Source organism: Microcaecilia unicolor, chromosome 1 (assembly GCF_901765095.1).
Source record: "Microcaecilia unicolor chromosome 1, aMicUni1.1, whole genome shotgun sequence".
NCBI lineage: Eukaryota > Metazoa > Chordata > Amphibia > Gymnophiona > Siphonopidae > Microcaecilia > Microcaecilia unicolor.
In genome coordinates, this window is record NC_044031.1 from 295055501 (window position 1) to 295069463 (window position 13963).

The window sequence follows — 13963 nt, forward strand, 5'->3', positions numbered from 1 at the left end:
TTCAGCTAGTTGCACCCGCTGAGTTCTCACCTATATTTTTAAACAGAGGTCAAAATCAGAGGGCTCATGATCTGGCCCAAGGCAGCCGATGAGCCAATTGTGCGGGTCCGTAGCAGAAATCACCCATCTACATTGGGCGCACCACTTGACGCCACTAGGGGTCTTCTGTGACAACGAAAAAAGTATCTCAGCTAAATTAAACTCCTCAATCTTGAACAGGTAAAAAAAGGGCAGTGTTCAAATTGAGGCCAGGGATGCAGACTAATCACGCAGCCACACCCAAAAATAAAGAATACTTGAGGAGCCGAAAAATCTAACAAAATACGAAGGGTTAAGGGAAAAATAGAAGCAAAAAATATACTTGAAAGATGAAAAAAAAACTTGCACGGGAAGGCACAAACAAGTCTTTGTCTAAAAACGCAGCGTGAGAGAGAAAACACAGAACACATCCTCTCAGCTCTGTGGAAAAACAAAGACTGGAGGACCAGCAGGAAGGCACCAGTGCATATGCGGTAGAATGCTGCGAGAATTTTCTACTGTACTCGCTAGTCAGCACCCGCACCGGATTCTGTCGGATAACGTTACCCAGATGTGAGAATAAGAAGGCCCGCTTGTCCTAGGAGAATTTAGTGTACACTAGAAATTTTAGCATACAGAAAATTAAAACAAAACCAAACAAAATGGAAATGTACATCCCCACTATATATTAATAAGCAAATTGCTGAGCTACATGTCAGTAAAAATACTGAAAATATATTGTCACCATTTTTGTTCATTTGGGGGATAAATGAAAAAACAGAAGCACTGTGTGGTGGATGAAAGATTTTCATAGTTTAAAAAATGACTAAATCAATCACAACCAAAATTGTGAGCAAGGCTGTAAATTAAGATCTTAAAAATTAGAAAAAAAATTATTTTGTGTGACACCTAAAAAAAATTCTATAGGTGCACATATGAAGTTTAAAATGTAATAAATATACTGAGGTATATAGTAATGAAACTTCTACTAACCTAACAGGACTGGTGCTCACATCAATGTCTTGAGCAGTAACAGCTCCTATAATGGTAGCAACTGGAGTATCTTCATAGACTTCCATGGTGTAGAAAGGCTTGCTAAACACAGGAGGTTCATCCACATCAAGAACATTGATCTTTACTGTTGCTGTATCTTTGAATGGACCAACTGAGTGGAACCGATGATCAAGGTGAACATTGGATGCTTCGACTTTAAATGTATATGCCTTCTTTGTTTCAAAGTCTAATGGCTGTAGCAAATACACAAACAAATAAAAAATACAGGCACTAGCTTAGAAAAAAGACTTCAAAATAGAACTTGATCATTTTTTGACTTAATGGTTGTATTATTTTGTTGCCACCCTAAAAAGTAAAACTTTTTAAATATTACTGTAGAAGACCATTTGGGGAGTTTTGGATTCCAATCTCATATGTGAATTCTAGTGTACTTCAAAGTTTATAAAATACCAATATATTGCTACTGCTGGAGATGAAGGAGAGAAGGGAACGACAATTATCAGTATAATAAATGAAATGTAAATTTTGCATTCCAAATGGGCTGTACAGTCCTTATCTTTCATCATATTTTATGTTTCTGCATAATATATCCTAAGTCAATGTCAAAATTATTTTGTGAAAATGAAGATTGAACCACTGATTCATTGATCTGGACACATTAAAAACAAACTAGTCAATATTCAAAGCAATTTAAGCAGATAGGAGAGGATCCTGCCCACTTAATCATGCTATGTAGGCTGGCTGCCGATATTCAGATGCACTTAAGTGGGCAGTGCAGCTAATACTGGCACAACCAGCCATTTTTAAAGTGAGCAGGAGAGCTGGGAGCAGCAGGGTGTTATGAAGGTGTTGGCAACAGGGGTGGCCCGACCATTAGGCCACCTGAAGAAGGGCCTCAGGCAGCACTCTTCAGAAGCGGCATCTCCCCCTTCACGCCGTTTCACCTCATCACGGTGACGTTCCAAACCTAGCAGCAGCAGCGATTCCCATATGCTGCCCTGCTGCTGCCAGAATCCGCCTCTTCCCTTTACTGCAGCCGCCTGTCAGAGGCTCAGGCAGCTGCAGTAAAGGGAAGAGGTGGGTGCCAGTGGCAGCAGGGTAGCGTATAGGAATCGCTGCTGGGTTTGGAATGTGACAGTGACGAGGTAAAACGCCCGGGGTGGAAGCATCTTGGCCTGGGGGGGGGGGGGGGGGGGCATGTTAGCTCTGCCTCAGACAGCATCATGCCTTGGGCCAGCCCTGGCCGGCAATATTCAGTGCTGATGCCCACATAGCTAAGTGACCAAATAAGACTACATAAAAGACTGTCCTAACTTTGGTCACTTAGCTAGCAGGAGCCGGCACTGAACACCAACCAGCTGCCACATAGCTTCCGGAGAGTGTCAGTTAGTATGCCAAGGTCACTTCTTTCTCTCGACCCCCACCATGTGATCTTACCCCCTCTCAACCCCCATTCCTCTCCTTGAAGGTCAACCACCCCATGTCCACTCTACCTCCTCAAAAAGCAAAGCCCTCCCTGAATTTCTCCCCCTCCCCAAAGCTAAAGTTTCCCCTGCCAAATCTGATCCCCCTCCTGTAGGCCAAAGTCCTACCTCCTGATCCAATCCCCCTTCCTTCCTCCTCCCCCTCATGCCTTTAACCTCAAACATGCCCCTCCCCCAAACCCTGTAGCTCCCCCCAGACCTACCTTTAACATCGATGGTAGTCTAGGAATCTCAGGGCAAGAGCAATCTCCCCCCCCCCCCCCCCCCACTCCTGCCCATTGTGGTTCCATAGGCAAATGGTTGCTCTGAACTCTAGCAGCAGGCTTGTGGTACCTGCTAGTACTGCGAAACTGCCGTTAGAAGTTACAGATTGGGGGAAGACTTTGCTTTTTTGGGGGGGGGGGGGGGGGAGGAGATAAGATCTAGAAGAACCTCACTAGAAACACTTATGTGGGTCCCTGATGAATATCGACTGGGACCCGCTTAAGTTCCAGTGGCTAGCTTCATTCTGGGCAGCCCTGTATATTCAATGCCGGTACCCACACATGGCCTAGTATTAAATACCTGGGGCTAATTTAGCCAGCAACGGTCAGCGTTAAAAAAAAATGCTGACTCTCAACGGCTGAATATTGACAGGATAATTCTCCCCATTTTGATATAATCCAAGGCCCAGATATTCAAAGGCAGTTACCCGATCATGGGAACCGTTATCCACATAAGTGCACAAGGTAGCCCTATCTGTGAATTTTCTTCAGCACTATCCGGATAATGCCAGGGTAGAGTGGGGGCATTGCATCCAAACTTGAGGATAGTAGAAATATCCAGACAGCTAGCAAGTTTGTACTTACCACACAGCCATTTCCTTAAAAAAAAACCTACTTTAGTAAAAGGGGCCTTGGCACATGGCAAATCCACGCACTGATGCCACTGCTGAGCCCCTTTTACTGCAACTTGGTAAAAGGGCCTCTTAGTGTACTTTTAAGAATTGCATGTCACCTCGTATAGAATATTCTATTCGATGCTGGCTAGGTTACAGGAAAGATTCAGGGGCGTAGTTTTAGATGGGTTATTTTATATAGCACAGAGTCCCATTACATAAAATGATACCCTGTATTAAAATAGCATAGCTTGTGGTAAAATAACTCATTTATTTGAATTACATTCTGCCTAAAAAACCTAAGCGGAATACAACAAAACATATATAAAAATACATAAATCAAAACAGCACATATCAAATGAATAAAAGAGTGTGATACTGTGGCCATAGTCTGCTTCAACCCCCAGGATACGCCTTCAAAAACAGACACTTATGTGGGCCCCAGGTAAATATTGGTTGGGACCCAAATAAGTATGTTCAGTGACTCAGTCTCTCTGATCCACCCCTTGGTCCTGATCGCCCCTTTCTCCCCACAGAAAAAAAAAAAAAAACAGTCTGTCCCTGAGCCCCACAACCCAAGTGTCTCATATGGGTCCTGAATGAATATCGGCCGGGACCTGTAAAAGCTTTGGCGGCCAGTGTAATTGCAATTAGCCCCAGATATTCAGTGCTGGTGCCCAGATATGGCCCAAACTGAATATCCACAGCTAATTCTACCCACAACAGTCAGGGGGTGCATATCAATTGCATCAAAATCAAACAGATTAAAAAAAAAACTGCTTAGAATGGACAATCCAAGACACATGAAGCCCACTTTTGCACACATGTCTAGGCAGAAAAAGGATGCCCAAATCGGGATGTTCAAAAGGTACAAATAATTTTACAAAAGACTCACTAAGGATTCCTTTTACTAAGCGGAGGTAAGCTCAACACTGGCTTAGCACTCGCTAAACAGGAAGTACAGCTGGGCTACCGTAGCAGCTTGGTGGTACTTCCCACTCCTAGTGTGCCGCCATTTACAGCACTACAAAAATATATTCATTTTTGTAGCACCAGAGTGTACCCGGCAGTAATCAGGCAGGGCTGTGCACTGCCCGGTTACCATTGTGTTAGTGCAGGGGCCCTTATCACCACCTCAATGGGTGGCGGTAAGGGCTCCCCCTCCCCACAAAATGGCCATTTCCTGAAGGAAATCAAGACTTTCCTTTTACCTGCTGCATGCAGCGCAGGCCCCCTTTTGCCGCAGCTTGTTAAAAGGGGCCCTACATTTGTAAATTTTTCTAATATATATAAAAAATGCAAGGGGGAGAGATGGCGCCCTAGAGGCACGATGCACTGTTTGCTCCTCCGTTGTTTTTACTATGCCCAAGAAACGCCATAGGAGAGCTGTGTCACCAGTTTCAGGGGCACTTACATCAACCCCAAGGCTCGTCCAGACCAAGTTGGAGGATTTTGCGGTGACACTATTGTCTGGGGATCCGCTGCGAGCAGGTGGAGTAGGAGCATCTGCTTCACCACTCCTGGATAGCAGCATTTCACTGTCCCCCAAGGTGTGAGAACCGCCACTGGATTCAGCAATGCAGAGAGAGACAGTGCTGTACAGGGAGTTGTGCCAATTCTTGAGGAATCAATTCCAGCGGTCGCTCCTCCAGTGACTGAGACTCCTGCTAGAGCCGTTATTTACCAACTCAGTGGCTGGGAAGAAACAGTAAGTATTTCTGGCGATGGTATGACAACGGTTGCTTCAACATGGGAAGGCTTGGTTCCTGCCTTGGGAGTGAAGGTAATACAGACCAGTTTAGCTTCCTTTGCACTGGTAAGAGCTGCAGTTTTCTCTCTTGAAGAAATCTGGAATAATATTGTTGCATTAGGACAATCTCTGTCTGCTCTGTTGCTGACAAATTCTGCTAGGACTGGTGTTTTAGAACAATGTGTGGACTCTCAGGAATCACAAATAGTGCTTGTACAGAACTCTCTTCAGGGTTTGGATACAGAGTTAAAATCTGCTTCACAGGTGAAGGAAGCTACTAATTTGGAAACTAAAATTGAAAACTTGGAAAGCTCTGTTTGGAGGAGGAACCTCCGTTTGATCAATTTTTCTACAATTCCTAATATCTCCCTTGAAGAAATTTATAAAAGGTATATGCTAGAGGTATTAAAGGTACCATCACAGTCGTTGCCCCCCAGTATCCAGAGTCTTTTTAATCTACCTTCTTTTAAAAAGAAAGAAGGTGGAGATGGAGTGGACCATTTATCTCCTATCTCTCAGGATAGAGTGGACTTAATAGCTTTTTTTGTATCATCGAAAGAGGGGGTAGTTATTCGTTCTACTCTTAGTTACAATGACTTTGGATTATGATAGAGATTGGCTCTTGAAAGTGTATTTTAAATATTGTCTTTCAACTTTTTTTTCCTTTTGAAGGTGCAAGTATTTCCTAATGTCGCTAAAGCTACACAAAAACATAGGAGACAATCCCTGTTAATGTGTCCCAGAGCTTTGGCTCTGGGAGGCTTATTTTTTCTGAATTTCCTTGCAAATGTATTGTGAAATATCAATCTCAAACCTATATTTTTATTGATCCATCTCAATTAACTATGTTTTTGAGTAACAAGGTTGTTGCCACTGGTCAAGTCCCTGTAATTGGGACACAGGACCCTCAACTGTGATTTGTATCAGCTATCTTGCTAAGAAGTAATGATAAATCAGGCCTCTAGGGTTTATTTCCTTATTTATGGATAGTAGTATCTAATTTCTTCTTTATGATTATCTCGTCTCCATCATCCTTTTTTGAGGACTATTTTGAATATCAAGTATTGTATTTGCTTCTTCTTTTTTTTATATTATTTGTTCGATCAAATTTCTGTGCAAGTTTTTTTTTTACTTGGAATTACGTTAAAAATTTCAATAAAGAAAAAGTTTATTAAAAAAATAAAGATGCAAAACACACACATATGACATTTTATGGCACATACAGTGGGAACAGCTATTTCAAAAAATGAGTACTGCAGCATGAAAGGAGTATGTAGGACCTTTAATACAGTGAGCAATATCAACACATCAAAGACCTTACACGGCCATGTTTCGGAGTGTGAGCCTGCTTCAGGGGTCAAAGAACCTGTAGCATATGTTTCTGTACAACAGTCCTATACAGTGTATGGAAATACATTTGTAAATTGTACTGGAGTGGAAAAAAAACTCAAGGTGGAGCTTTCTGGCTCCGGAAGAACCAAGTAGCATTCTGAATGCCAAAAACCACCCAAAGAGTACCATCACGCAGGGCTCTGAACATGTAAATGCAGACACACATGTAGGTGATGCATTTTGCAACTTGCATGTGTACATGCTGCCACTCAGACATGGGAATGACAGATTTCACAATACTGGAAATCCATGTGGAATCAATAAAGGAGCTGAGCTCCAAAATCCTAATATTTGACTTTTAGGTGATTTTATACATTGTAGAGTAAAACATAACTGCTCCCTCAGCTACACCTCCAAATCCAAGCTAGCAGCAAAGTTTGGACCAGTTCCAACTTTTATAGTCTACTATCGAGATAGACATAGGGGAAGCCACTGCTTGCCCCGAGATTGGTAGCATGGATTGTTGCTGCTAATGGGTTTCAGCCAGGTACCTGTGAGCTGGATTGGCAATCTACTTGTGAAATCTCTAACCTTGATTGTAAGGTAGACCTATTATCTCAAAATATGGAGAAAGTTAAACAAGATTGCATGGGGCAAGTTCTGCAGACACAATTAGAAATTAAAGAGCTTAAAGAAATTGTGACTGTAATAGAGAAAAGTGATTCAGCATTAATTTGAGCAGACTGAGAACTATAACAGAAGGTTGAATCTTTGTGTACTTAATTTTCCCAATGTTGTGGGTATAAATCCTGTTGATTACTTCAAGAAATATAGAAACTTTGAAGTTTCTGCTGAATTCTATTCCTTCTTTTAATAAGACCTACTATTTATCAAGTTCTACATAGGTTCTACATAGCAGGACTCGCTGAAGGGTGTCAAATATAAACTCAAGAGAATAATATGCTGAAGGAGTTGTATGCAGTTTTAGAGGATCCGTTATCAGATGTTCAGGGGAAGGTTACATAGGGACAAAACAGGCCCTGTATAAGGCGCTAATTAACACTATGATCCTGACATTCTGTATAACAGACTTAGGCCAATGTCAGTTCATATGCAGGACTGTTCTCAAAGCAGGACTAGGCAGATTGCTGACAAATCAAGACTGAAGGAAGGCAAAAATAACTGTTAATAACAACCTTGTTTGCAGAGACTGGGACCTCATGGTCAGAAGAAAACAGTTTGCTGAGCCCAAGGCCTGGTTGTTTGGCCCCTCAAAGACACAACAATGGAAAACCCCAGACTTGTTGTTCTAGTCAGCAATGGGACTAAACCAGAGGAAAGGGTATGAGAGACCTTTCCTGGTCATAATAAGGGCCGCTGGCTGTTATTTTGTACAATTTACACGAGAGCTGCTGTCAGCTGGCCCGAGCCAGCCACATAGTAACATAGTAGATGACGACAGAAAAAGACCCTCATGGTCCATCCAGTCTGCCCAACAAGATAAACTCATGTGTATACATTACCTTGATTTGTACCTGTCTTTTTCAGGGCACAGACCGATAAGTCTGGCCAACACTATCCCCGCATCCCAACCACCAGCCCCGCCTCCCACCACCGGCTCTGGCACAGACCGTATAAGTCTGCCCACCACTATCTTCGCCTCCCCACCACCAACCCCTCTTCCCCCTACCGGCTCCACCACCCAATTTCGGCTAAGCTTCTGAGGATCCATTCCTTCTGCACAGGATCCTCAGAAGCTTAGCCGATGTTTGTAGCACTAATTGTGGCATTAACGAGCCTTCGTCATGTGTGAAGGCTCGTTAATGCCACAATTAACGAGCCTTCACACATGACGAAGGCTTGTTAATTGTGGCATTACCTGTCTGCATGCTCTTGCCCGGCTGGGGAGAGCTCCTACCTGCTGACTGACTGGGGTCACCTGGATGAAAGTGAGACCATCTGCTGCCAACTACCTGTTGCTGACCGACCACCCCGAGAGAGTTACTATCTGCCAACCCAGCTGTGTTCCCTGCTTCCTTCCAAGAGTCTCAACAAGTTCCTGGGATAGTCAGGTGTGCTACAAACAATTGGGACCAGGTTGTGTGTCAGACCCTAAATGGGCATGCGGCAATTTTCATTTTGCCGCACGTCCATTTTCAGCAAAAATTTTAAAAAGGCTTTTTTTACAGGTGTGATGAAAAATGATTCTGCATGCACCCAAAACCTGCACCTACACTACCGCAGGCCATTTTTCAGCGCACCGTAGTAAAAGGACCCCTATAACCGCTAGTACGCCTCTGTAAAAGGCTCCCTTAATTTTGCCTACTCCATAATTTTCAGGCCACTTCTCCCCCTATTTTCATGGTCTAATGTAGGGTTAGAATATCTATTCTTTCTTCAGTGATATTCTTTTTACCTTTTATGACTTTGTTTCTCTCTGTGTGTTGCTTTAACAAGTGGTTTTGCCTGTCTGTGATTTTGCAAATTATAAAAAATAAAATAAAAAAACCCTGATATTCCTATATAGTCAGCCCTTGGACTTTGTCTTCCTTTTTCACATTTCTAGTGTCATATAAAAAGCTTTAATAAGCAATCTGCAACAACTGCAGCTGAAGGTCACCAAATCTCGAAAATGATATAGTGGATTAGAAAAGGTACAAAGAAGGGCAACCAAAATGATTAAGGAGAAGGAACTCCTCTCCTATGAGGAAAAGCTTAAGCGGTTAGGTTTCTTCAGCTTGGAGAGGAGATAGCTGGGGGGGGGGGGGGGGGGGGGGAGAACGGGTATGACAGAGATCTACAAAATCCTGAGATGAGCTGGACAGGTGGACGTGGATCATAAGCTGCAACTCATTGCTGGAGGATATGGTAAAAGCAGTTAATGTAGCTAGGTTTAATACAGGTTTGGATAAGTTCTTGGAGGTATAGTCTATAAACTGTTATTATAGAAGACATCCTTGGGGGTCGGTAGCATGGTAACTTGCTACTTTCTGGGATTCTGCCAGGTACTTGTAACCTGGCATGGCCACTGTTGGAAGCAGGATACTGGATTAGATGGACATTTGGTCTGACTCAGTATGAGCATTACATAAGTAGTGCCATACTGGGAAAGACCAAAGGTCCATCTAGCCCAGCATCCTGTCACCGACAGTGGCCAATCCAGGTCAAGGGCACCTGGCACGCTCCCCAAACTCTATGTTCTTATATTCTTTTGTTAAGGTCTCAGGCTTTCAAGTGTCTTTAATATTTAAGTATAGTAGGTATCTCTCTGTTTCTGCAGAGCCCACAATTTAAATGTTTAAAAAAATAAGAGAGTTGAAGTGGAATTTGAAACTGGGTTACCTGCTTTACAGTCTACTGCACCGACCACTAGGTTAAACCTCAGACCTGCTTGATGTTATGTTCAGAATGCTCATAATACCTGATGTTGTGAGGGAGCCTAATTTCCCTTTCCAGTTTCACTTTCAAGGGTAATGGAGGGGGAGAATGACAACTGGGGCATTCAGGAGGGGCCATGGCTTAATTCTCCAGTGGTCAGCTACTCAGTCAGGGCACCTTTTTATACCCTGGTCATGATTGAAACAGGTCTAACTTAGGACGTTATTCTTTTTTGACTTGGACACTTTTTCTTATTTGATTATTGCTGTTGGATATCCTAAATTTCCTCATTTAGGTACAGTAAATATTTCTCTGTCTCTGGAGAGCCCATCTTTTAAAATAACAGAGTTGCAGTGGAATATGAACCTGGGTGCTGTGGATTAGATACCATAGCAGTGACCATTAGGCTGCTCTACAGGGATGTCTTTGTGGCCATGTTTGTGCAAATGCTACCAGACGCCCTTGTCCCTGGTTTTTTTTTGTGTGTGTTCATAATTTGGATGTTTTATTTTGGAAAATGGCTGTTCATTTTGGACATTCTCAAGTACTTTCAAATTGGAAGCCCTGATGTTTTTCCTGTTTGAAAATGGCTAAGAATTTTTTTTTTGGAAGTTATTAGCAGGGTGTCCCAATTCTGACTTGGATGTTCTTTTGAAAATGCCCTTCTATAGTGGTAAAGTATATCTGGAACTGTGTGTTGAAACTTTTTAATGCACATTAATTTATTTAACACATGCTAACTTGTAGGTTATTGCTTGTTAAATAGATTTAGCATACACCAAGGATCCTTTTTACCAAACAGTGGTAATAAGTGGCCTTAGGACATCCTTATGAAGGTTGTAGGGGTATGTCCCTGTGTCTCCCTTGCTGGTCTTGGCCTATACAAGCCTATGACATCTTGTTACTAGAAGATGGCTGCTGCAAACCTCTGACCTGCACATCTCTGTGTCAGAGTCAGCTTCAGTTTGTGGAAAATCACTGACAGGCTTTCTGAAGCCAAGGACACTCTGTGCTCCAATTATTCCTCTTCTATCTCAGAGATGATGAGAAGGGAGGCATGCATGGCACCAGAAGTTACCATTTCCAAGGTCACAAAGAAAAAAACAAGAGGATAATTGGTATCACCTGACCGAGAGGCGCTGGAAGAGCGGGAAGAGTTGGGGAGTTAGTGAGTCGGAATCCTTGGAAGAAGGTGGAGGTGGAAAGAAGACCAGTGACCTAAGAAGGTCCACCAACTGATGAACTGTGTATCTGGAAGAGTACCGTGTGATTCAGCTACCTACAAGGTGTGACCTGTGCCTTTGCTGACTGCTGCAGAGTGCCTGTCGTGGCTCTGACGAAGACTCGCTGATCTCTCAGCTTGAGTCTGGGAAGTAACCTGTGCTACTCCTGAGAGGCGTCCCCGGAGGTTGCCTGGTGAGAGACACAGTGATCTATCTCCTATTAGTCTGGGTTAGCGAGTGGTGATTACCTGAGCATAAGGCTGGTGTTAGTCATAACCTTGGTCGGGAAAGAAGCTGCTAATTACCATACTACCTCGTAACATAGTTATTGCATTCTAATCAGTTGTACAAGTTTACCTAGCAACCAGTAAGAAATGTGTGTAGTGTGAGAATATAGTTGTAAGAATTACTGCCAGTATTTTTGTTCAGCCAAAGCTTTGCCAAATTTCTATTTTGTATATATATATTTTTTATATTATCCATAAAGCAGCTAATATATATATCAGCCTGATTTCTCAGCTCTCTCTCTCTCTCTGACCAAAATAGTGGCATGTAGGGCCATAGCCAAGGTTTTCCCCCTTCCCCTAGACAGAGAACAGAATATTTTGCTTGCGGATATTTCTGTTGGGAAACCTTGTTTCAGGTAATTTATTATCTGGGAAATCCGTCTACAAGGTCATACCAATTTTTCTTAATAATGGCCACATGATAATTTTCCCATTAGTGTGTGGCCATTAGCACATGAGCCCCTACCAACATCCATTATGTAGGTGGTAAGGGCTCACATGGTAAGCACACGCTAATCAGTTACCGCATGATCATGTAGTTGCACTAATTAATTAACGCAGAATACACCTACTCTCAACCCACATTCTAAAAAATACATTTTTTTAGTGTGTGCGTAGTGCACACCAATCCCCAAATTACCACAGGACACCTGAGCGCGCTGCATGGTAAAACATTTTTACTGCAATAAGCATGCATTAGTGCTTACCGCAGCATTGTAAAATGTGTAAAAGGGCGCCTGAATTCGTAAAGGGTCACTAAAGAACCAAATGTACTCTAACAAATACACACCCTTAAAGAAGTGCAAATATCTTCCTATTTGACCTATAGAAAGATGCCCCACTTCTTGGTAACCTTTCTAGATCCAACACCCCTTCCTTATGTCTGGAAAATAAATAAAATACGCGTAGATTTACACACAGAATTGCGCGTAACTCTAGGCACGCTATATAGAGTGGAGTTATATAGGAGTGGAGGAGTGGCCTAGTGGTTAGGGTGGTGGACTTTGGTCCTGGGGAACTGAGGAACTGAGTTTGATTTCCACTTCAGGAATAGGCAGTTCCTTGTGACTCTGGGCAAGTCACTTAACCCTCCATTGCCCCATGTAAGCCGCATTGAGCCTGCCATGAGTGGGAAAGCACGGGGTACAAATGTAACAAAAAAAATAAAATAGAGTCCAGAGGTATTTGTCTCTTATAAGCAGTTGCTGCTAACACACAGTGAATTTCTTTCATACTGTTTACTATGCGGAGGGGTCCTTTTAGAAAGGCACGTTAGCGTTTTTAGAGCATGCTAAACACTATAGACACCCATAGGAATATATGGGTGTCTCTAGCGTTTATGATGCACTAAAAACTTTAGCACACCTTTGTAAAAGACCCCTTGAGCGTTTCCTCTAAAAACTTTATTAATTTTCTTTTAAAATATTTTTTGCTAGCAAATGAGTTTAGCCTTAAAGTAACAGGTTGGGGTATTTGCTAAGTGTTCTGAATTACATTTACGTGCACAGAGTCTATATTGGGGATGAAGCTGTTAAGTGGCATGTTCAGAGGTTTATATTTATGTATGCATTTTAAGTATGTAATATTACAAATAATCTGGTTGATATTCAAAGTTACTTATCTAGGTAGCAGGTGTTGCTATCTGGATAAGGAGTGCTGACTGGGGCCATCCCCAGATTTTCAGTGGCATTATCATCTGACTGCCCCAGCTGAATATTGGATGGTATGTTATTATCATTATATTTCGGAAGATGCTTACATTTTTGAGACAGTATATACATATTAAAAAAATAATCACCTCCTCTGTACTGAAACCCTAACTAAAGCCAGCTTGCTTCATGTGAAGAACAAGTGTCTGTAACATATGTTCCATCACTGCTCTGCAGGATTGGTATGAGCACAAGGTTTCTCAACAGATTATTTAACCCCAACATAACACAGTTGGACGGATGCATGAACACATTTGCTATAGTTTGGGTGCGCTAGGGGAAGGATAGGAAGATGTGGGGAATGGAACAGGACTAAGCAGCATGAAAGGAAGGGCACAACAAGCAAAGGGAGTGCAAGGGAGAGAGAAATGTTTTGCTGTGGAAGCTAATCTGCATTATTAATCTCAAACTGTTTCATGTGCATAAAATAGAAATGTCAGCTAATTAAGGGCCCCTTTTAGAAAGTGGTAGTACTCATATCGCCATTTTGTTGCGTACCAATCTAACAGTACTGCCAGACTCCTCCAGGAGCCTGGTGGTAGTGCCTACCCCAACCCACACCATTTCTGGCACGCCGGACTTTTCAGAACATTTTTGCGCCGGAGTAGCGCAGGAGCCCTTACTGTCTCTTAAATAGGTGGCGGTAAGGGCTCCCCGAGGACATGGCCATGCAGATAGTATTTCACTTACTGCACAGCGATTTCCATCCCCCACCTGGAATTTTTTTCTGTGCAGCGATAGAAGGGGGGGCCTCGGTGCGTGGGTTTGTCGTAGGGCCTTTTTTACTGTTGCTTGGTAAAAGAAACCCTAAGAAATCTAAGTTTTATGAAAGCTTCTGGTTCCTAAGTATTAGAAATGGATCAGTAGAAAACATTGTTTTGCTTCCTAAAC

General features: G+C 42.6%; 1 protein-coding gene across 1 annotated transcript in view; it reads right to left on the minus strand.

Annotated features, from left to right (window-relative positions):
* LOC115472878 (cadherin-12-like) overlaps nt 1-13963 on the minus strand; it is a 491174-nt gene that overhangs the window by 138934 nt on the left and 338277 nt on the right. Inside the window, 1 exon segment of the mRNA XM_030207367.1 lies at nt 1012-1265. Coding sequence (XP_030063227.1) covers nt 1012-1265 — 254 coding nt within the window.